The sequence below is a fragment of the Euphorbia lathyris genome, chromosome 4 (assembly GCF_963576675.1).
Source record: "Euphorbia lathyris chromosome 4, ddEupLath1.1, whole genome shotgun sequence".
Taxonomy (NCBI): Eukaryota; Viridiplantae; Streptophyta; class Magnoliopsida; order Malpighiales; family Euphorbiaceae; genus Euphorbia; species Euphorbia lathyris.
The window spans coordinates 77,275,831-77,299,993 of record NC_088913.1 but is presented as its reverse complement, the minus strand read 5'-3'; the positions used below and the strand labels follow the sequence as shown (position 1 = coordinate 77,299,993).

Sequence of the window (24,163 nt, the reverse complement as noted above, 5' to 3'; positions counted from 1 at the left end):
GTTGGAGATGTCCTCATCATTTTGTCGGTGAAATGGATTCATTAGTACATCAACTTTTGCTAAAGGTATGTGCGAATCAACCTATTTCCAATCCAATGGTTATTGGATATAAAAACCAATATCAAATCCAATCAATCAACGAATTCATGGATTGGTAGTAAATAATCTATCCAACCCATGAATACTCCATAAAGTTCGATTGGATTGGCTTTGGTTTGCATTGCACTACAAGAAAACAGCGAGTTAGCAACCGAATTTTCGGTCGCTAATGTTGTTTAGCAACCGGAATCTAGCATTTAGCAACCGAATCACTTCGGTCGCTAAGTAGCGTGTTGGTAACATCACCAACCTGTTATTTTCATTATCGGTTGCTCATTTAGCAACCGAATAGTCGGCTGCAAAATGCGGTTGTAAATTCTGTGACTTGTTTTTGCGACCGAATCTGGTTGCTAACTGGCAAAGAAGCACCATGCACCACATATCGGTTACCGTCGAATTTCAACAGAATTTCCGTCGGTAAAATTTTGGATACTTTTTCTCATCAAATTTTCTTACGGACTGCACTAATATATACAGACAGTATGATCAGCAGCAATATATGCACACAGACACACATTATATCCCCCAGCCTCACCCTCACCTGGTCTCATCTTACTACCCAATTTATCAAATACATCAGACACCAAATAACCAAACCATGGATCAATACCTAGTTTATGTAATGCATGTTCCAACAAACCCAACAATGATTGAAGATGACATTACCAATCAAATTTAAGATTATTTATAATTACAATTACAAGCAAACTTCACAATAAATTGAACATATTTAATTAATAATTCATGAAACGAAAAATATACATTCATAAATAATATTCAAAGATTAAGTCAATATATATATATATATATATATATATATATATAAACATTGAAGCCATTAAGGCATAAGTCTCAAGTGTTGTTCTTATCTCAAGAATTACAGTATTAACACCTAATTAGATTCATCAGCAGAACTTTAAATGACAATGATCTTAAATTTCTAGGATACCGGTAGAACGCTCTTAATTCATCAATAGAGTGAACAATTTACTCAATTGTCTGTTCAATTTTAACTTGGGTAAGATGTTCATAAGTTTCCTACAATAAACAGAACAAATCGAAATGACAATCACGTTGCAACTCCAATAAAACAAGTTCGTATCATCCATTTAATTTGAAAATTAAAATAGCACAAATGCACAAGCAAGGAGACAGAACATGTGTTAATGATTTTTTATGCCAGCAGCCAAGAATCGAAAGGACACAATATTAGGAAACAGGACATGCAACAACTTTCATAATCATAGGCAAATGTAAACTACAAATTCTGTATGGAATAATAGACATAAAAGTTATGACACAACATGATTTATGAAGACAACCCAGCTTGGAAATAAGGAGTTCAAATCTAAAGAAACACAGTACGAACAACAAGCATTAAATACATAGCATAGTTAAAAAAACAGCAGGACAGTAACAAAAACAGGACATCAGAGCATGAATAGCGGAGACAGCAGAGCATGAACAACGGGACAGTCTCAAAATAGCGGACTCAGCATTTGATAACCAATTTTTAAGGAACATGGCTTAAAGTCAACTACAATACATGCTTCAATATAGTAAATTCGCAAGAGGAAACTCTTTACCTTGCATATAGGTATTAACCCACAAACTCCAACGATTTTAGTCCTGAATCTGATCGAAACTGAAAACTGAATAGAAACAGATCAACAAACTCCAGCAATCCACTTTTTGTACAACGATTAAGTTCTCCCTGAATCTGTAGAGAAGAAATTATACATGAAAAGGGATTAGAAGAAGAAAACAAATGAAAAAAGGAAACGAAAAATCGGAAATAAGAGGAGCAGGACAAGAATGTAAAAATTAAACATACATTTGAAAAGAGAATTCTTCACAAAAATTATAAAAATATCCATGGCAAGTTGTAACAGCACAAGAATGTAAATTAGTACAAATTAAAAGTTAACTTTTGGTGAATGAAATTATCAACAGAATGTGAAGTTATAATAACACAATGCCTATTGAAGTTATAATAACTCAAATATATCTTAAATGTCTATCAGATATCAAGATATTATAAACAAAATAAAGAGATAAAATAATACCAAAAATAAGAGTTCATTCCCATCTCAACAGCAATAAGAACTCTAAAATCATCTTTTGAGATATATCTTAAGACGTCCAAAACCAATTTCATGTTTCCTTATCTTATAACTGTTGAAAAAACCCAAGAAAAATAATCAAATCAGGGAATCAATTAACAAGCAAAATGTCAAACTGCACTAGCTACAGCAAGATGTCAGACAAGACAAGTGCTGCAGAGATCATTTAAACTCATATTGAATCAACAGAGAAGTTTCTCCTAATGTAGGGACCTTCCAAATTAACATGTAACGAAACAGAACTTATGGGCAGCGGGTGGTTTACAATATATGATTAGACTCTATAATCAATATGTATGAGGACAAAATAAATCCAACACAAGAACCAGTGACAAATTCAGAGGGACTTGACTGAATCCAAAGGGATTTGAGTAGCCACTAATTACTATAAGTACTGGAAAATTTCATAAGACAGACTAATAGTGAATCCAGAATCCATTACTGATAAGAAGTATATATAGATATCAAAACCAGCTATCAATAAAGGAATACTGGAATTGGACCAAAATAAGCACCAAAATGATGAAAGCAGCCACACCCACAGGAGATCCAGCAGAGGACCGTAGTGGATCCGGCCTTTCCGTTCCCGGGGAGCTAAAATACTTCAGCAGAAATGCAACATGTTAAGTTCCGATCTGGCAAGCTAAAGTTAGCTAGGACAACAATGCAGGGGATTAAAGAAATATGGTTGTTTAGTTAATTTGTACTTCACTTTTAGATCATCCACATTCACATTATGCATGTATAAATAAGATGTGTAACAAGTTTATCATTGTACAATTATTTTCCTTTCTCTAGAAACTCTCAATTTCCACAAAAATGTGGTATGCTCTGTTAAAATAATAGTAATAATAAGTAATAAACTTAATTTTTGATTTAAAAAAAATAATAACAATAAAAAAATAAAAAAGAAAACAAAAGCATGTGAAAAGAAAGAATTAAATAGTTGTTTTTCAAAGTCAAAATATGGGTGTGAAATATGGATGTCAAAGTCTATGTATGGGTTTGGTATGGGTTATGTTTGGATTTGTCAAGAAATAATGTATTAGACTTCTTATATAAAGAGGTCTCATTTTTTGAGAAGGTAGTGTATCCGAAAAATATAGTCCAAGTCCTTAGTTGTTTTTTATACCATGTATTTTGTACCTTGACTCTTTATTTTGTATCCTATAAACTAATTAGTCCCTCAAAATTATATATTTAGTCCTCGACAATTTTCAGTTTTTAGTTCTTCAACTCTATCAAAGTGGTATCAGAGACACGTTACGAGAGTCAGTCTTCCGCAAAAATAATTTTATTGTCTCAAAACTGAGTGTTTCAAAGACCCTATAAAAATGTCAGATGGTCTCAAACTTCCTTATCAATACCCTCAGCTCACCAAAACCAATTATTCAAGTTGGTGTATTCGAATGAAGGCGTTACTCGGATGTCAAGATGTCTGGGATATTATCGAAAAAGGCTACGTAGTCCCGACCAACGAGGCAACGTTGACACATGCAGAAAAAGATACTCTGCAGAAAAATCGCAAAAGCGATCAAAAGGCGCTTACTCTCATCCATCAAGGTTTGGATGAATTAATGTTCGAGAAAGTGGCCGAAGCTACCACCGCGAAACAAGCGTGGGAAATCTTACGAGTTTCTCTTCAAGGGGAGGAGAAAGTTAAAAAGGTTCGTTTGCAGATGCTGAGAGGAGAATTTGAGACGATGAGGATGAAAGAGACGGAGGCCATCAGTGATTACTCATCCCGAGTAAAATCTGTCGTAAATCAGATGCGGCAGTATGGAGAAAAAATTGAAGAGTCCAGAATTGTTGAAAAAATTATGAGATCACTACTTCCAAAATTTGATTACGTAGTGGTGGCTATGGAGGAGTCCAGAGACATCAACGAAATGTCCGTTGATGAAGTTGTAGGGTCATTACAAGCACGTGAGGAGCGGTTTGAGAAACGAAAAGAAGATTCCGCAGAACAAGTCTTAGCAACGAAGACTGTGTTTAAAAATGGCGAAAGTAGTCATTTCGGCAGAGGACGCGGAAGAGGTCGAGGAGGAAATGGTAGAGGACGAGGACGTGGAAGAAATCAAGGCAGAAATGAAAACGACAACAACAACAATGACAGAAGCACTCAATTCACTAGAGGCAGAGGAAAAGGCCGAGGACGCGGTCAAGGAAGAGGAAACTGGAGACCGAATGAAGGACGTGACAAGTCCAATATTCAGTGTTATAATTGCTCCAAGCATGGTCACTACGCGGTAGAATGTTGGAGTCCGCCTAAGGAGGTAGAGGAGACTGCCAATAATATTCAAGATGAGGAAGTAACTGGCACTGTGTTACTTACCTACGAAGGTGAAGAAAATCGCGAAAATAATATATGGTATCTTGACAATGCGGCAAGTAACCATATGTGTGGTGACAAGAAGATGTTCGTGGAGCTCTATGAATCCGTTCGCGGTAATGTTGTATTTGGAGATTCCTCCAAGGTTCCTATTACAGGCAAAGGAACAATTCTTATTCGGCTCAAAAACGGCGCTCACCAGTTTATTGATAATGTTTATTATGTTCCTAGCATGAAAAGCAATATTTTGAGTTTGGGACAGTTATTGGAGAAAAATTATGAAGTTCACATGGTGGACCGGAAACTACTCCTGTTGAATGAGAAAAAGGAGCTGATTGCACGAGTACCTATGGCGAGAAACAGAATGTTCACAATTAACATTCAGACGGACGTGGCCAAATGTTTGAAAGCTTGTGTGCAAAGTTCCCCCTGGCTTTGGCATTTACGGTACGGACATCTTAATTTTGGAGGACTGAAGCAGTTGGGACAGAAGCAGATGGTAAACGGATTGCCTCACATTGACCAGCCTCATCAACTGTGTGAAGGATGTCTTGTTGGAAAACAATTCAGAACCAGTTTTCCAAAGGAGTCCATGTCAAGAGTAAAGGCGCCGCTTGAGCTAGTTCACACAGACGTGTGTGGACCGATCACTCCACAGTCCCTGGGTAAAAATAAATATTTTCTACTTTTCATTGATGATTATAGTAGAAAAACTTGGGTATATTTTTTGAAGGAAAAAACAGAAGTTTTTGAGGCATTTAAAAAATTCAAAGTCCAAGTGGAGAAAGAAAGTGGCCATTTTATTAAAGCACTCAGATCAGACAGAGGCGGTGAATACATGTCCATCTCTTTCAAGCAATTTTGTGAAAAGCATGGAATCCGTCATTTCCTTTCAGTTCCCAGATCACCTCAGCAAAATGGCGTAGTAGAAAGAAAGAACAAAACGGTGCTCAACATGGTGAGGAGCATGTTAAAAAGCAAAAATTTACCGAAGGAGTTATGGGCCGAAGCAGTAGACTGTGCTGTCTACCTGTTGAACAGATCGCCAACTGTCAGTGTTTGGGATCAAACTCCACAAGAAGCATGGAGTGGAATAAAACCTGGTATTTCTCATTTGCGTGTTTTTGGCAGTGTTGCTCATGTCCATGTACCGGATGAAGAACGCAAGAAGCTAAATGATAAAAGCAAGAAATATTTGTTTGTGGGCTATTCAGAACATTCCAAAGGGTACAAAATGTTCGATCCTCAAACTCAGAAAATCGTCATCAGTAGAGATGTCACTATTGATGAAGAAGTAGTTTAGGACTGGACCGGTGAAAAAGAAAACAACTACAGTTTTTATCCTTTCATGGATGAAGACAATGATCAGGAAGAACCAGCCACAGTCGCAGCCACAACACCAGTAACCAGTTCGACATCAGCAAGCTCATCCAGTTCGAGTTCGTCCTCGAGTGATGGATACAGTTCAGATGAACATCCGCCCGGAAAGCCAAAAAAAATCATACCTATTAAAGATCTCTATGATGTAACAAGAAATCTCGATGATGAATTAACTCTTTATTGTCATTTTGTTAATGATGAACCAACAGATCCAGAAGAAGCAATGAAGGATGAAAAATGGAGACAAGCCATGGAAGAGGAGATTCATTCAATCGAGAAAAATAAAACATGGGAGCTGACATCACTTCTGGCCGGTCAAAAACCCATTGGAGTAAAATGGGTGTTCAAAGCAAAGAAAGATGCAAACGGTGAAATTGTCCGACACAAAGCAAGATTGGTGGCGAAAGGGTTCAGTCAACGACCCGAAATTGACTACAATGAAGTTTTTGCTCCTGTTGCCAGAATGGAGAGTATCAGACTGGTAATTTCTGTAGCTGCTCAACACGGGTGGAGAATCCATCAAATGGACGTGAAATCTGCATTTCTCAACGGATATCTGGAAGAGAAAATTTATATCCAGCAACCACCTGGGTATGTTGTGAAAGGTCAAGAAAATAAAGTGCTAAAATTGAAAAAGGCACTTTACGGTCTCAAGCAAGCACCACGAGCCTGGAACAGTCGCATTGACAAATATTTTCAAGAAAATGGCTTTGTCAAATGCCCACATAAATATGCCCTGTATGCAAAGGTGAAAAATGGAGATATGTTACTTGTATGTTTGTATGTGGATGATCTCATTTTTACAGGGAACAATCCTAAGATGTTTGAGGAGTTCAAGAAGACAATGACTCGTGAGTTCGAGATGACTGACATTGGTCTAATGTTATATTATCTTGGCATTGAAGTGAAGCAGAATGACGACGGAATTTTTATTTCTCAAAGTGGTTTTGCAAAGGAGATCTTAAAGAAGTTTAAGATGGAAAATTGTAATTCCGTCAGCACGCCAGTCGAATGTGGAATCAAGTTGACAAAAGATGAAGGTGGAGACAGAGTCAACCCGACATTATTCCGAAGCTTGGTCGGAAGTCTCAGATATTTGACGTGTACGAGACCGGATATTCTTTATGCAGTCGGCTTAGTAAGTCGATACATGGAAGCCCCAACGGTGTCACATTGGAATGCAGCAAAAAGAATTATCCGTTACATGAAAGGTACAACTAATTTGGGATTACTTTATTCAAAAATTGACGATTTCAAATTAGTTGGATACTGTGATAGTGATTGGGCCGGTGACAAGGATTACCGAAAAAGTACAACTGGTTTTGTATTTTTTCTGGGTGATACTGCATTTACATAGAGTTCGAAGAAGCAGGCAATTGTGACGTTGTCAACCTGTGAAGCTGAATATGTTGCTGCAACCTCATGTGTCTGTCATACGGTTTGGCTCCGAAAATTGCTAGAAGAATTTCAGATGACTCAAAATGATCCAACGGATATTTTTATCGATAACAAGTCTGCACTGGCATTAGCGAAAAATCCAGTGTTTCATGATCAGAGTAAACACATTGATACGAGGTACCATTTTATTCGGGATTGCATTAAGCAAAAAGAAGTGACACTAAAGTACGTGAAAACTCAAGATCAAATTGCAGATATTTTCATGAAGCCGCTGAAGCACGATGTGTTCAGTCATTTGAGAACTCTATTGGGAGTCACGGAAAATTAAGTTTAAGGGAGCATGTTAAAATAATAGTAATAATAAGTAATAAACTTAATTTTTGATTTAAAAAAAATAATAACAATAAAAAAATAAAAAATAAAACAAAAGCATGTGAAAAGAAAGAATTAAATAGTTGTTTTTCAAAATCAAAATATGGGTGTGAAATATAGGTGTCAAAGTCTATGTATGGGTTTGGTATGGGTTATGTTTGGATTTGTCAAGAAATAATGTATTAGACTTCTTATATAAAGAGGTCTCATTTTTTGAGATGGTAGTGTATCCGAAGAATATAGTCCTAAGTCCTTAGTTGTTTTTTATACCATGTATTTTGTACCTTGACTCTTTATTTTGTATCCTATAAACTAATTAGTCCCTCAAAATTATATATTTAGTCCTCCACAATTTTCAGTTTTTAGTTCTTCAACTCTAACGTGCTCTTCATTAACAAGGTATGATTTATCATGCAAACTCTGTCTTTCAGATAAAGTGGAACCTCATTGTTAATTATGCAATTTGCCTACATGATGTCAATTGCTTGAATCCTTTCCATGTTGATGCCATTTCTCTTCAACTTATTCATCTTCTATCTTGTATACTATCATATTATTTGATGTATTTTTTATAGCAAACCAGAGTTCAAATTTCTACCCTTGATTCATAATCCCAGCAAGTATTTACATGCACATAATGAACTTAATAACACATTTCATAAAACAAACATCTTGACCATTCCCAAAGAACCAATTAATCAAATAAATTATTAAGGATCATTTATTTTCAATCAGTGAGTGTAATACCTTGATAGTTGCAACCAGTGAGGCCAGCAAGTGTGGATTTGGTCTGAAAACTCCAAGCTATGCAAAGAGGTGAGGACAAAGACCGATTAACCCAATTATACATCCTAAAACACCTAAACAAGGCACAACTACAGAGTTTAATAGGTAACATTGGTCAAAATTCAGAACATATAACAAAAATGATAGGATATTAGAAGGAAAAAATAAAAAATCAAAGGATAGAAAAGTTACCACTGACCAAAAGTTTATTCCAACGTGCTTCATAACACCAAAACCTATTTGAATAGACCAGCCATGACTAGTAGCCGGATTAAAGGGTGTAATTTGGAAAGAAAGGATTGAAGGGAGAGAGATAGAGGGGAGTTAGAGAGAGAAAGGATTTACACAAAAATGAAAGAGAGAGAAAAGGGAAGATGGAGAGTGTTTTTTTTTTATTTAGGAATGAGGTTAATTTTGTAATTACAACATGTGTGTCCCTTTTTATAAATGGATAAGAAAAAAAAATGATGAGTTGGCGTTTTGACTTTGGATTGACGGGTCATTTTCACCGGCCATACACCAAATTGGGAGGTCACCTATAAGTTCGTACACATTAGCGAGACAAATTGAAGGTTGTACACCAAAATGTGAAATTAGGTAAAAGTTGTACACCATCGATGAAATTTACCCTTCAAATTAGTGAGAGAGAGGAAAGGGAACGGAAAATCTTAGGGAGGTTGTGGGAATGGGATTAGAGGTTTTAGGGGTAAACCCAAAACTAAAATAGGGTAAAAGAAATGATTGAATTAATAAAACAAACACCAACAAAAGAAATGAACCCTCATCATTTACTTACCATTTTCTGGAACCCCCAAAACAAATGCCCCCATAAATGAATAGATTGTTGTGCTGAATGAATTAGATCTTAATTTATGTGAAACTGTTTATTGTATCAGTCTTAGGTTGATGGGTTTCATGAACCAAATATGAGTAACAGTTTATGTTTACTCATCTTATATTTGCCACATTGGTGTTATAGTTTATGTCACCTTAAAACTTTGATGCTGGAGGAACAATTAAAATGATGATTTGCTTGATTGTGATCCTTTATAGAAAATGAAGCACATTTAGAGAAATTTGCAATATATGCTTGAAGAATTTGATGCAAAGAATGATCATCATCTGATGGCTTGATGAGTGCATTGAGTCATCTTTTTTTATGCCAACTTTAATGTTTTATTTCCATACTCAGATTTACCTTGATGTTTTTGATAATTTTAATAGTGTAGTTTCACACAGTAATTGATGCACTTTTACACAGTAATTCTGTCTCAGCAAAAAAAAAAGTCAGCATAATGACATATAGGGATGAAGAAGAATGACACGCAGAAGATGGCTTTTTAACTGGACAATATAATTGGCAAGTATTGCAATTGGATGTTGAATCTGTTCTTTTGAGAATTTTCTGCATCATTTCTGGATTTGTGTTAAAGCACTTTTTTTTTTTTTTGGTTTTCTTACATCTACATATGGGATTAGAGCTTAAATTTGTGGTATATAGTTTCTGTATTAGGAATTAAAATCACTCCATATCAAAGTTAGCTCTGTTTCATGTACTTGCGTTTCTTCTTCTCCATAGCGATTTCTGAGTTTCTTTCAATATTGATAAACCATGGAAAAAAGGATGCATAAAATTAAATGGGTAGAGATCCTCTAGAGTTGAAATCCTCTAGCGTTGGTGGAGTTATATACATCTCAATCATTAATTACAAAATGAATGGATGATATTTGATTGATCAATAAATGACTAATTAAATATTAAAATTTATCAATTAAATCTTATCCATTAATGTTGCAATTAATGGCTGAGGTTACAATTCCACCAACTCTAGAGGCTTTTCAACTCTAGAGGATCCCTACCCAAATTAAATTGGGGATCCCTGTTGTTTTTGGCCCCTCACGACAAACTGGTAAGATTTTGTCTTTAAGGTTTACAAATTTACAAGTAACATTTTACTCCAATCTAATGAAATTTGTACGGATTGGTTTGGACGTTATTTAATTGTTACATCGAACTATGTATTGATAAATAGTGATAAACTAAGGTAATTTCGTGCATTTTTTAAGCAGTTTTTAGACTTAACACATATGTTGTCCTCTATACTTGTTCTAAAACTTCAACTGTTATTTGAACTTTCAAATGATCCTTTATTTTTGTCCAATATAATTTCATGGATGTAGAAAATGGAAGACATGTTTCGTCACATATGCTCGCCACGTATCAAAAAGAAAATGCTAATTAAGAATTTTTTAAACTTCACGGGGCAATTATAGTTTTGGAGCTATTGAATATAATTTGGACAAGAATTTGAAATTATTGAATACTATTAGACAAGAATATGAGGTTGTTGAATGCAATTTGATAAAAAAAAATAAAGACTTATTATGCGATTAGATAAGAATAGAGAGTAAGAAAGTTCAGAGAGACAGGTAAAGTTTTGGGAAAAATACTAGAGGCAATAGATGCGAAAAGTACCGTGGACAATAGATCCATTAAGCTCAGTTTTTATGATTAACTTATATGAAAGATTTAATTATTGATATTTTAACAAATTTTTAACTCTAGATATTTTTTTTTAGATATAATTAATATTTGAAATGTATAAAATAATGGTCACGTGATAACTACATACTATATATGTTATGTGACACCCAATAAAATAAAAATATATTTTCTTTTTTTGCAATGTGATACTTCAAACAGTTCAAGTAAATCAAACATATAATTTTTCTTTCTTTTCCTATCAAGCGGCTTGCCATGACAAATGTAATAATTGGGTCACTTTCCATGTGCCTACTATGTAAATATTTCTAAGGTTAAGCCATTGTTTGGTTCTCGATCTTCAAAATTTTACCATTTTATTCTTGATTTATTAGGGTGCTGTCATTTACTGTTCCCAATTACAGCCTCTATTGGACAATTTTACTTTTTTTCATATAAATTTCTCAAAACCTCTCATTCTTTTTTTTATAATCTCTCAACTCTGTAATTTCTCTCAAAATCACCTTTTGGAACGAAAATCATATCGTGAATCAGGCCGAGCAAAGGAAAATGACTGATTATTAGCATGGTACTTTTTTTTACGTAAAGTTCAAAGCTTTTACGTAAAACTCTATTTTTCACAAGGTTTGTGGATTTTTTTCTCCTAAAATAATAAGGCTACGTAAATTTAGTCAAACTTTACGTAAATTATGTCAAAAAATAAAAGATTTATGTAAAATTCAAAAGTTTTATGTAATACTCTATTTTTCACAAGGATTGTGTATTTTTTCTCCTAAAATAACAAGGTTACGTAAATTTAGTCATGAATTTTTCTCCTAAAATAACACGATTACGTAAATTTACTCCAACTTTATGTAAATTATGTCTAAAAATATAAGATTTATGTAAAGTTCAAAGTTTTTACGTAAAACTCTATTTTTCACAAGGTTTTGTGGATTTTTTTCTCCTAAAATAATAAGGTTATATAAATTTAGTCCAACTTTACGTAAATTATGTCAAAAAATAAAAGATTTACGTAAAATTCAACAGTTTTATGTAATACTCTATATTTCACAAGGATTGTGTATTTTTTTCTCATAAAATAACAAGGTTACGTAAATTTAGTCCAACTTTACGTAAATTATGTCTAAAAATAAAAGATTTATGTAAAGTTCAAAAGTTTTACATAAAACTCTATTTTGCACAAGGTTTGTGGATTTTTTTCTCCTAAAATAATAAGGTTGCGTAAATTTAGTCCAACTTTACGTAAATTATGTCAAAAAATAAAAGATTTACGTAAAATTCAAAAGTTTCATGTAATACTCTATTTTTCACAAGGATTGTGTATTTTTTTTTCTCCTAAAATAACAAGGTTACGTAAATTTAGTCCAACTTTACGTAAATTATGTCTAAAAATAAAAGATTTACGTAAAGTTCAAAAGTTTTACGTAAAACTCTATTTTGCACAAAGTTTGTGGATTTTTTCTCCTAAAATAATAAGGTTATGTAAATTTAGTCCAACTTTACGTAAATTATGTCTAAAAATAAAGGATTTACGTAAAATTCAAAGATTTTACGTAAAACTCATTTTTTTCACAACGTTTGTGGATTTTTTCTTATAAATTAAAAATTTTATATAAATTTAGCACAACTTTCCGTAAATTATGTCTAAAATAAAAGGTTTACGTAAAGTTTAAAGGTTTTACATAATTGATTTTTTTCACAAAGTGTGTGGAGTTTTTTTATAAAATAACAAGTTTACGTAAATCTAGTCCAACTTTGTGTAAATTATGTCTACAAAGAAAAGATTTACGCATAGTTCAAAATTTTTACGTAAAACTTATGTTTTTACAAAGTTATTTATTTTTTTTGTAAGTATACAAGTTTACATAAATTTAATCCAGGTTTACGTAAATTTAGCCAAACTTTACGTAAATTATGTCTAAAAATAAAAAATTTATGTAAGTTCAAAAATATTACGTAAAACTATATTTTCATGAAGTTTTTGCATTTTTTCTTATACAATAGTAGATTTACGTAAATTTATTCTAACTTTATATAATTTATCTGTAAAAATAAAAGATTAGAGTAAAGTTTAAAGGTTTTACATAAAACTCGTCTTTTTTGCAAAATTATTGATTTTTTTTTTTGTAAAACTATAAGTTTACGTAAATTTACTTCAATTTTACGTAAATTTAGCCCAATTTTACGTAAATTATGTCTAAAAATAAAAAATTTACGTAAAGTTCAAAAGTTTTACATAAAACTCTATTTTTCACAAAGCTTGTTGATGTTTTCTTATAAAATAACAAGTTTACATAAATTTAGTCTAAGTTTACATAAATTATTCGTAAAAATAAAAGATTAAGTTAAATTTGGATGGTTCTAAATAAAATTCGTCTTTTTTGCTAAGTCATTGATTTTTTTAAATATAAGTCTACATTAATTTAGTCCAATTTTATATAAATTTAGCTCAAATTTACGTAAATTATATCTAAAAATAAAATATTTATGTAAAGTTTAAAAGTTTTACGTAAAACTCTATTTTTAACAAAGTTTGTGGATTTTTTCTTATAAAATAAAATGTTTACGTAAATTTAGCACAACTTTACAAAAATTATATCTAAAATAAAATGTTTATGTAAAGTTCAAAGGTTTTGCGTAAAACTCTATTTTTCACAAAGTTTGTGGATTTTGTCTTATAAAATAACAAGTTTATGTAAATTTTGTCTACCTTTACATAAATTATTTGTAAAAATAAAACACTAATGTAAAGTTTAAAAGTTTTATGTAAATTTAACTCAACTTTACGTAAATTATGTCTAAAATATAAATTTACGTAAATTCAAAGGTTTTACGTAAAACTCTTTTTTTCGTAAACATTTTGGATTTGCGTTTTTTAAATAACATGTTTACGTAAATTTAGTCCAACTTTACGTAAATTATCTCTAAAAATAAAAAATTTACATAAAGTTCAAAGGTTTAACGTAAAACTCATTTTTTTTTGTAAAGTTATTTTTCTATTGTAATAATATAACTTTGTGTAAATTTAGTCAAACTTTACGTAAAACTCTACTTTTTAAAAAAAAAAAAACAACTTTATATAAATTATGTCTAAAATTTTTAATTCACTTGAAAATTTTATCTAACGTGTTTCATCAATTTTTTTTTTTATCTAACGTGTCGTGCATATGTATATTTTAATGATTGTGATTGTTATTACCTGAACAAACCATTAACATTCTATAGCAGAAGCCTCCATTAATTCTGACTCTTAATTTGACATTTTTGTTAGATGGAAAGACAACATACTACAAAAAAAACAGAGGCTTTACCGACGGAATATATCTGATTTAAAAACGGTTTTATCTGTGACTATAGTTCCTACCAACGCTTTTCAAAACTGTCAATACAACAGGCGTTGCTAAACTAGAGACGGTTATTATCAGGCGTCAAGGTAAGCTTTTGTAGGGACAACTAGTTTGCGAGGTTTTGCGACAGTTTTCTGTACAGTTTTGCGACAGTTTTCTGTACGGTTTTGCGACGGGATTTTACAGAGGTTTGATGGTTTTCTGACAATTTTAAGACAGTTTTTGACGGTTTCATGACGGTATTACAAAATTTTTAAGAAAAGGTAATGGCGGTTTGAACCGTCTCTAGGTCATTTTTTTCGAAATAAAAGCATTATGTTTTATTTTATATATAATATTTGATTGTTTTTTATAATAAAATATATAATTACAATATTTTTAATAAATCTCTATCAACTAAATTTTAATCCAAAAATTAAGAATATACTTTCATATATTATATATTATCTTATTGTCTAATTAAATCAATTTAACTTCTTACAAAAATACATCTAAAATTATTAAATAAGAACTAAAACTTATGAAATGATTTAGTGCCAATATACCAAATCCATACAAGGCAGCACCATAGTTGAAAAAAGTCTTTCACATTCATATTTCCATCTTAAATTTTATAAACAAAAGCAAAAGAGTCTTTCACATCCCTCAAATTCAGGGGATATGTTATGTTCTGCAACAATTATCCTTAAGAGTCTGAATCATGGTCTAATGCTTGGATTTGGAGGTGCTGCCCAGATTGACTGCCCAGCAACATTGAGTCAGGGTTCACATTGTGTCAAAGTGTCCGTGTGGTGCAAAATTTCTTCCCTCCTGTGATCATATACAATGAACAATAGTTTCAGTGACCACCCAGAGATTCAATTAAATAACACATCTAAAAAAAGAGGACTAAATAGTTGAAGAAAAGTTTAGCTACTACCCTGAACTTGAAGCAGAAATTACCAAAATTTCAAATTCTAACATCCAGCATTTCTGACCAGTAAAAGCTCGGCCACGAAATACGACATTAAATACTTCCCCAAGATTAAATACACAATTACAATTCAAAAAGTAATTTTGGCAACACAAAAACCAATTAAATAAAACTCATGTGCCTCAACTTATTAGATTGAATTACAACCAATTTATAAGATAGACAAATGTCTATCTTAAGATCAAAATCTTATTTGTAAAATGAAATGAGGAATTGTAACTTAATGTCTGATAATAAAATAATTAAAATAAGCCAGGAACTTTACTGATACAAATTTTTTTTTTGAGTCAAATGCACTTGCTCAAGAAGCATCAGCAACATAAATTCAGTTTTACAAATGTATCTTATATTTAAGGCTTAAGAGCTACTTAAATTTCTAGACAATTTAAAGAAATACAAATACTCATTTTCATAGCATTTGAGTCGATCCCTAACTGACGACCGTAGCAAAACATCTGTTTTAACATTTGCATCATTTTGATAATTAAATATAAACCAGTATTGTAACTTTCTTGCAAAAAATGTCATATACTAGCTGAAACTAATAATTATATAAAACCTATAACTTCCCAGAGAGAAAAATGCTAATGATATTTGGGAAATGTCCTATTATTCATGACTTCATTTCCTAATGTTTTCTTTCCTAGAACTATAAAAGTAAATGAACAGAACAACTATCAAGAAAAAGAGACCTGTCATAAAACATAAGCATTTGGAAAAACAAAGAATTAAACATTTAACCTCTTCTGGAACAGAGTATAATCCATCCTATGGGAAGAGATATCATAATCATGGTCGTCCTATTACGATTATATTATGATCATTAAAATGATTAACTCCAATATATTCTGTCCAAGCAAAATGAATATAATTGATGATCAGTTTAGCTCAAAGGGAGCTGAGGTAATCTTTTATCAAAGTTAAAATGGGGTTGCCAAAAGAAGCTTCCTCTAAATTCTGGAAGATGATTCCGTCCATTCGTGCTTGAGCACCATCAGAAAGCGTCAAGTCTTGTTTTATGTAGCACATGCCCAAGTTGATAAAAAAAAAGGTAAATCCTATGAAAAATTATCAATTTTCTCCTTGTTTTATAGTTTCATAACATTCCTCAGCAACCAACAAAGCGTGGAGAATTTAGAAACCTGATTCAAATTCAAATACTAAAGCAACTAAAACAAAGAACTTTGATACTGACATAAGAAAATTACAAAGCCTTTCTAAAAGCAAACTTATTGATAAGAATCCAGCCAGTACAATTGACAGAGGCCTTGCGTCCCGGAAGCATAGTCAAAATCTGAGCAGTCTGCTCCCAGAATTCAGTTCCTATTGAGAGCTATGGCAATAAGTTCCAATGTTAAACTACATTGGTATCCTTTTTCAATCTCTAACTGTGAATGGCACCGCACCAATGTACATCACTCTATAAGAAAGCCCCTGGGAATATATCTTGCCTGACTATAAACATATTATTCAAGTATGAATGGAATCTTTTCTTTCTACATTACAAGAGAAAGAATTATATAAGCATAAGAAGATAGAGGCATCTGTATAAGAAGATATGACAAGTAAAACAAGAAGAAGAATTTCATTTGCTTCCATTCATGTTATTATGGTTCAACTATAAACAAACAAAATCAGTACTGTTAAGATGTAGCTGCAGTCAAATGAGTATGTAAGATGTAGTCATATCAAATTGCCTAGGATATAGCTTAGTTCAACCATTGCCTGTGGAATTAAATACATTTGGCTGCTAAAACAACACAATAGATTGAATCAATTTCATTTAGCAAGGTTGCAAGCTGTGATGTCTAAAGTTAATGTTGCAATCTTTACTATATCAGCTCTAGCAGCATGTATTCTGGCAGCAAGGTTGGCAATTCGAATTTTCAAATGCAAATTGTACTTCAGTGAAGTGCTCAAATTGACAAAAAGATTGGAAACTCGAGAACTTACCTGACAAGCGGACCCTTAGGATTCAACTACATCACTATTCAAACTACTCTTAATTAATACTTTAAAAAAATATTAAAGACGAAATTTAACTGTAACGTTTTCGGTGAAGTGTAGATTCAATTTTAGTCATAGGTCACCAAAAATTTGAAAAGGCTGTTATATAGTTGTTACATTGGACTCTCTAAATATCAATTATGTCTAAAACATTTAATGTGTTATTAACACAATTTCAAAAACATGTTAAAATGCAAACAACTAAGGCTCATACATGATAAAAAAATTTCAAACTGTCTAATATATTTACTGTGTTACTAATAAAGTTAGAAATAATCAACAAAAATTTATCGATAAACTTGTTTGGAATGCTTGATGTAACAGTCTAACCAACTTTTTTATAATTTTGGTAATATAGATCAAAAATTAATCTTTTTTTAAAATATTAGGATTAAATTTGAACTATTTAATACGTTAGAGCTAAATACGCACCTCACCAAAAACATTAGAGCTAAATTAGGTCTTATTGAAAACAAAGAAAACTACCGCCGCCCTTCACATATTATAAATACCTTGTTTTTATCTCTCTGATTATCGTTCTCAACTTAAAAAAAACAAACCAGAAGTTGAGAATGTTGGATTATTTAGCACTGCCAGATGAAGTGGTAGTAGAGACGATATTGTGGAGGCTGCCGATAAAGTCGATTATGCAGTGCAGATGCGTCTGTAAATCATGGTATTCTCTTATCACAAGTCCCAAGTTCATTTCAAGCCACCTTCATAAAACCCTAACCAAAAATTCCCAAAGTTTTCTGTATGAACGGGATATTTTAGATAAAACTGGAAGTTACTTATTGCATTTTTACAATGAAGATTACTTCCGTTCCATGTTATTTCGCCTTCCTTGTAATCCCAAATGCTGGATTAATATCATCGGGTCTGTCAACGGTTTGATCTGTTTCTGTATTTATGAATGGAGCGGTAGTCTCGTTGTTAACTTCGTCCTCTGTAACCCTTCAATTGGGCATTTTCTGTCAGTTCCTCCATCTTTCTCATCGTTGAGAGGTTGGAATGTTAAGGGCTTCGGATTTGATGAGAGGACCCAGGATTACAAAATCTTATTTATCAGCTCGTGTTGGTATGGTTTTATTTACTCACTTAATTCGAATTGTTGGAGTAGAATTGTTTCTGTCCCCAAGAATTGGGATAAGCAGTGTAATACAATCGTTTTTGTAAATGGTAGGTTTCATTGGTTTGCCTGTGGTCATGATGGTAATATTAGGTTGAATATGATTATGGTGTTTGATGTGAAGGGTGAGGCTTTTGACCACATTCCATTGCCGGAATGTTTGGCAACTTCTGGACTGCATAGATTCGGTATTAGGGAACAGGATCGATTCGATATTAAGGAATTTGGGGAATCATCAATTGCCCTTATTCGCCTAACTGTTGAAGCTGAAGGCTTTGTGACTCATATATGGATGATGAAAGAATATGGTTTAGTGGAATCATGGATGAAGTTAACAGTAAGGACTCCACGAGCGTCCATGATGCGGTTCAGAGAAGAAGTGATTGGGTTCATAAATAAGGATGAAGTGTTGATCAGATCTGCAACTGGATGGATTACTTCACAGAAGATTAACAACAACAACAACAAATTAGAATTAGAGGAGGCTAAGAAAATGTTGATGTTGTTGCTCCGACTCATAAAAAGCGGATTAAAATTGTCAAGCGGTAATTCTCAATCTTAATTATATTTATTGTTATTTCAGGATGCTATTGATTTACTATTATGTTCATTGCATAAAGCTGGATTGATTTTTCCTTTGATTAGTAATATGTTGTCTTAGTTAGCTATAAAAGTATGTTGTTCTATGTTGATTGTGTTATATTTATGTAATGCAAAAGAGTATTTGCATCTGTGCTGGTTTCTTCATTCCTCTGTTTCTCTTTCCGTATTGCATTCAAATTTGCGTTTTGTGTCCGGATAGCAAATACTTACTTATTTATGGGAGATTATGTGCACGAACCGTAGCTAGTATTCTGTTGCGGCATGTACATTTCATTTCTGCTATTTGTTAACATGTGTGGCACGTACAACCCTTAAAGGTGCAAAATACAAAGAGATTATAAGTTATACTGTTAACTAGTATTGTATTAGATCTTAATACACAGAATTAAATGATGAATAGATTGTTGTGCTGAATGTATTAGATGTTAATTTATGTGAAACTGTTGTTAAAATTACATATATAAAGGTATTCATTGTTTAGCGGTAAACTTTGTTTGAGTATTGTATCAGTCTTAGGTTGATGGGTTTCATGAACCAAATATGAGTAACAGTCTTATATTTGCCACATTGGTGTTCTAGTTTTTAAGGTAAAAGAGTGAACCATTTGTGTTTAGGTCACCTTAAAACTTTGATGCTGGAGGAACTATTAAAATGATGATTTGCTTGATTGTGATCCTTTATAGAAAATGAAGCACATCTAGAAAAATTTGCAATATATGCTTCAAGAATTTTATGGAAAGAATGATCCTCATCTCATGGCTTGATGAGTGCATTGAGTCATCTTTTTTTTTTTATGCCAACTTTAATGTTTTATTTCCATACACAGATTTTACCTTGATGTTTTATTTAATTTTAATAGTGCAGTTTCACACAGTAATTGATGCATTTTTACACAGTAATTCTGTCTCAGCAAAAAAAAAAGTCAGAAGCAGAATGACATACAGGGATGAAGAAGAATGACAAATGGCACAATATTATTCAAGCAGAAGATGACTTCTTAACTGGACAATGTAATTGGCAAGTATTGCAATTGGATGGTAAATCTGCTCTTTTGAGATTTTTCTGCATCATTTCTGGATTTGTGTTAAAGCACATCTTTTGTGGTTTTCTTACATATACATATGGCATTAGAGCTTAAATGTGTGGTATATAGTTTCTGTATTAGGAATTAAAATCAGACCATATCAATGTAAGCTCGGTTTCATGTACATGCGTTTTTTCTTCTCCATAGCCTGCAATTGTTATGATTCAACTCTGAGTTTCTTTCAATATTGGTAAACTGCGGAAAAAAGGAGAAAATTATAAAACTGGAGGCTCAAACTTCAACTGCTATCAGTGTAATTTGATTTGAGTTTTATGTTAAAAACTTAATTTCACTTAATGGTTGAAATAAAAAAACGAGAAAATTATAAAACTGGAAGCTTATTTACATATTTAGAACAATTACCCAACACAATACATATGCTCAATAAACTTCCTCGAGTTTCATTTAAAGACCTCTTGCAAGCAACTGAAGGCGTCGTCGGAGAAGGTACTTTTAGCTCAGTATATAAAGGAAATCTAAATCTCGAAGCTGAAAGATTAGTAGCCGTGAAGGTACTCAAACTTCAACAACATGGAGCTTCCAAGAGCTTTCTTGCTGAATGCAAAGCATTGTGCAATATCTGACACTTGAACCTAGTGAAGCTCTTAACATACTGCTCCACCATTGATTATAAAGGCAATGACTTCAAAACTTTGGTTGATGATTTTATGGAGATTGGGAGCTTGGAAAAGTGGCTTCATCCATGTGAAGATGGCAGTAATGAATCAAGAAGTTTAAGCCTTGCCCAAAGGCTTCGTGTTCCAATGATGTTTCATCTGCATTACATTATGTTCAAGCTATGGAGATGTGGTTATATCAACATCACAAGCTATGGAGGATGATGGTAACGAGATTCGAGAAATTAGAGACAAGATGGAGCAGATGTGATAAAATATATTGCATCAATCCTGGAAATTGCATGCTCAACAGAAATTGCATGAATTTTTCAATAAATATCAGCTCAAACATGCATCAGACATTTAATAATGATCGAGGTCTACAAAGAATTAATAGTTATAGAAGTTTTACCTGGTTGATGCCAAGAACAGTATCAATATAGCCTTCTCTGGGAAAACAGGATCCTCATACCTAATAATAGAAAAGGATTCAAGACTATTATAAGAAATTCTGAAGAAATTTAGTTGTGAATTTAATTCACTATGAAATTTAGTTGCAATGAACCGGTCATATGAACCGGTCATTCATTTAACAATACCAGTAAAATTAGGAAAAATAAAACTAATCACTCTCCATATTTTCTATGTGCTGTCACAAACAACTTAAGCAAAATTTCAGAAATTTATAATATATGTCAACATGTGTTCGCAATATTTCAATCCCTCTTTCAATCATCGCGAAGGAGAAGCACCAACCAAAGGTCTGTTCAGCAACATAAGTGCAGTTTCCCTTGATGGAAACAAAAACCTATACCGAGAAGGACACACAAAGCCCGCCACTGGCATTATCCTTATATGAAATGAACCAAGGCACTCAAATCAACAAATTGAAAATAACAGTTGTTTGCCATAACATAGTCATACCAATTGGAGCATTAAATCCACGAAGCATATAAACAATTGACTTAGCATCTAATCGTGTTCGAGTACTTTTACCAAAACTTTCAACTGAGGCAAATCAAATACCTAAAAGGATAAAGATGATATCACGTTTCTTGGCTCAAAAAATAGAAACTAATCCAAATGACTTTACAATCTATATTAATGATGTTGAAAGAGGAAAAAGATTCCGATTAAGGCTTTGCTTGGAATGAATGAATTGCTCAATTTTGAGGACCTCATTTGCAATTCCAAAATTTACTGCTTGAAATGAGGAAATAAATAAATAAATAATAGAATTTCAATTCCACAAAACTGTGTGAAGCTAATCAACAAGATAGGTGGAATTTGAAAATGTATTCCACAAGATCAATTAATGTATTTATACAGTAAGAATGAATAATCAAGTACACTTTACTCAGAGAACATAATAATGGAAAGAATGTTTAACTTTTTGCATCAAATAAACATACATATCACACTTGTATCAGCTATAAACTCAGAGAAATTCAAACCAGCATTCAGAGAAGAGCTGTTTCGCTTTAAGAGCATCGTCAATAGAGGGTGCTTAAAAGAGTGCTAGATGACGTGGTATTAGGATACTTATTTTGAGTGGCAACTGATGACAGAAAATTCAAAGCAAGAAAGAAATCTGGAAAAGCGATACCTGTACTGCCTGCATAATCTATTTATGCCACAAAAACAACAACAGAAAAGCCTTATCCCGAATTGATTCGGGGTCGTCTAACATGAACTAAAATTTTGGATGCAACACGAGAACTTCTCAAGAGTTCACCTATGTTAGTACTATTCTGACCCTAGCACGTTTAACTACGGAGTATTAGTGCTGGTATGATCATACACTTTTGGTTAATGTCCATAAGATGTGGCTAAGTTTTACGCTAGCCGCTCCAAACCTAAATAAGTGCTCCCCACCGAAGATGACACAAAAGCTCAATTGACGCTCAATTCACCAAGTAGTTCCATTTAGGATGCCCACACATTCAATGGGATAACCGAAAAATCTTATGCACTAATTAAAATTAAACCATATCCTGGCAACTTTAGTTCAAGAAAGAAAGAAGAACACGTATGTACTAATTAAAATTTTAACAGAAAAAACCAAAACGAATGTAATCAGCTTAGATAGAGAGTCACCTGAATGTGTGGCAACCACTTTCAGGCACAAAGGGGATAGATAGAACAACCAATTTGAAGCCTGACAATATAACAAAACTACACAGCAATAGAACAAAGCCTGAAGTTGTTGAACATTTGTCTAACAGTTGCAAAGCATTGAATTCATAATTGATGTTACAAATAGTAGCAACTTTGAACACTTCTTCATAAGTTAAACATAACAACAATAACAATGACAACCCAAACCCCTAACCCAATCAATTTATCATCTTTCTGGATCGAAACATTTGGGTGAAATTAGCGACTCTTTGTATACAAATGCATCTGCATAATGTCTCATCTGTGACTTATCATCCCCACACACCTTGCCTTGGATATCAGATTTTACCAATCCACCATTTGTGCAAAATACAACTTCCCCAACCCTAGAAATTCCAATAGGTTTCGCATATTCCTCAGGCAGAGATGTACTCAATTTAGCCCAAGATTTGGAGTTCCCGTATTCCTTCATCACCCAAATAGACTTGCGACCAGATGCGCACAATGAGCCTTGGTAGTCGAACAACGGAACCCAACAAGACTTATAGCCTCCGACAAAATTAATTCCTTCCGGAAGATCTAAAAAAGAAATTTTCTCCTTTGCTAAATCAAAAATAGTGATCTGTGGACCAACACACCAATGAAGAGCTCCATTTGAATGGAAAGCATTCTTTGTCATTGGTAAAGAATATTGAAGTATCTTCCATGAATTTGTTTTCAAGGAGAAAATCTGAAGGTGGGAATCCCAATCTCCAACAATTTTGTAATCATCAGAAATTGAATCATAACCAAAACCAAATAGCCTTATAACCAGCAATTTGAATGGGTACATATATTCTTTTAGACTCACCAGTGCATGGATTCCATATAAAGCAGCAGTGCCCTTCGTACCAAGGGGCTACACAAATCAATCCGTTGGCTGACCCTATGAGTCGACACGGGGTCGCTATTTCAAGGGGAAAATTGATTCTTCTTGATTCGTAACTATCCACATCTGAATATTGAAATATAGCTCCATCCAAAGGGATTTGGAAGAAAAGAAGATCCTTAGATGCAGAAGATTGTTTTAAATGAAATTTGGCAAATTTATGATTTGCAGAAATTAAAGAGTACCACTTCTTGGATGCCGATTTGAATCTGAGAAGTGATTTCACTGGCAGTCTTGAAAGTATTTCTTCTATCACTTCTTGGGGAAGAGCTGCCATTGTTTTGCAAGCACAACAAAAACTCTAAAACAGTCTTTCGTTTGAATGAAAGGGAAAGAGAAATATACCAATAAGAATAATTTG

The 24,163-nt window shown here is 33.0% G+C and overlaps 1 protein-coding gene and 1 pseudogene across 4 annotated transcripts; one reads left to right on the top strand and one right to left on the bottom strand.

The window, feature by feature from the left end:
* Positions 1 to 17,818: 17,818 nt before the first annotated feature.
* Positions 17,819 to 20,263, top strand: LOC136227710 (F-box/kelch-repeat protein At3g06240-like). 4 transcript variants are annotated; one of them, XM_066016453.1, is made up of 3 exons: positions 17,819 to 18,401; positions 18,507 to 18,997; positions 19,915 to 20,263. In XM_066016453.1, the coding sequence occupies exons 1-3, from the start codon at positions 17,896 to 17,898 to the stop codon at positions 20,013 to 20,015; spliced, it is 1,098 nt and encodes a 365-aa protein (XP_065872525.1). In that variant the 5' UTR covers positions 17,819 to 17,895; the 3' UTR covers positions 20,016 to 20,263. The 4 variants fall into 4 exon arrangements, with proteins under 4 accessions (XP_065872525.1, XP_065872522.1, XP_065872524.1 ...); XM_066016450.1 differs by having other exon boundaries at positions 17,827 to 18,997; XM_066016452.1 differs by having other exon boundaries at positions 17,830 to 18,997; positions 19,920 to 20,263.
* A 113-nt stretch (positions 20,264 to 20,376) lies between these two features.
* Positions 20,377 to 24,163, bottom strand: LOC136227711 (F-box/kelch-repeat protein At3g06240-like; annotated as a pseudogene).

What these genes read in the sequence shown, in the direction of transcription:
- LOC136227710 (XM_066016450.1), top strand. Translation starts at nt 17,896, where the DNA reads ATGTTGGATTATTTAGCACTGCCAGATGAAGTGGTAGTAGAGACGATA. An exon ending in CGGATTAAAATTGTCAAGCG is followed by an intron (nt 18,998 to 19,914) that starts GTAATTCTCAAT and finishes TAATTTTAATAG; the next exon opens with TGCAGTTTCACACAGTAATT.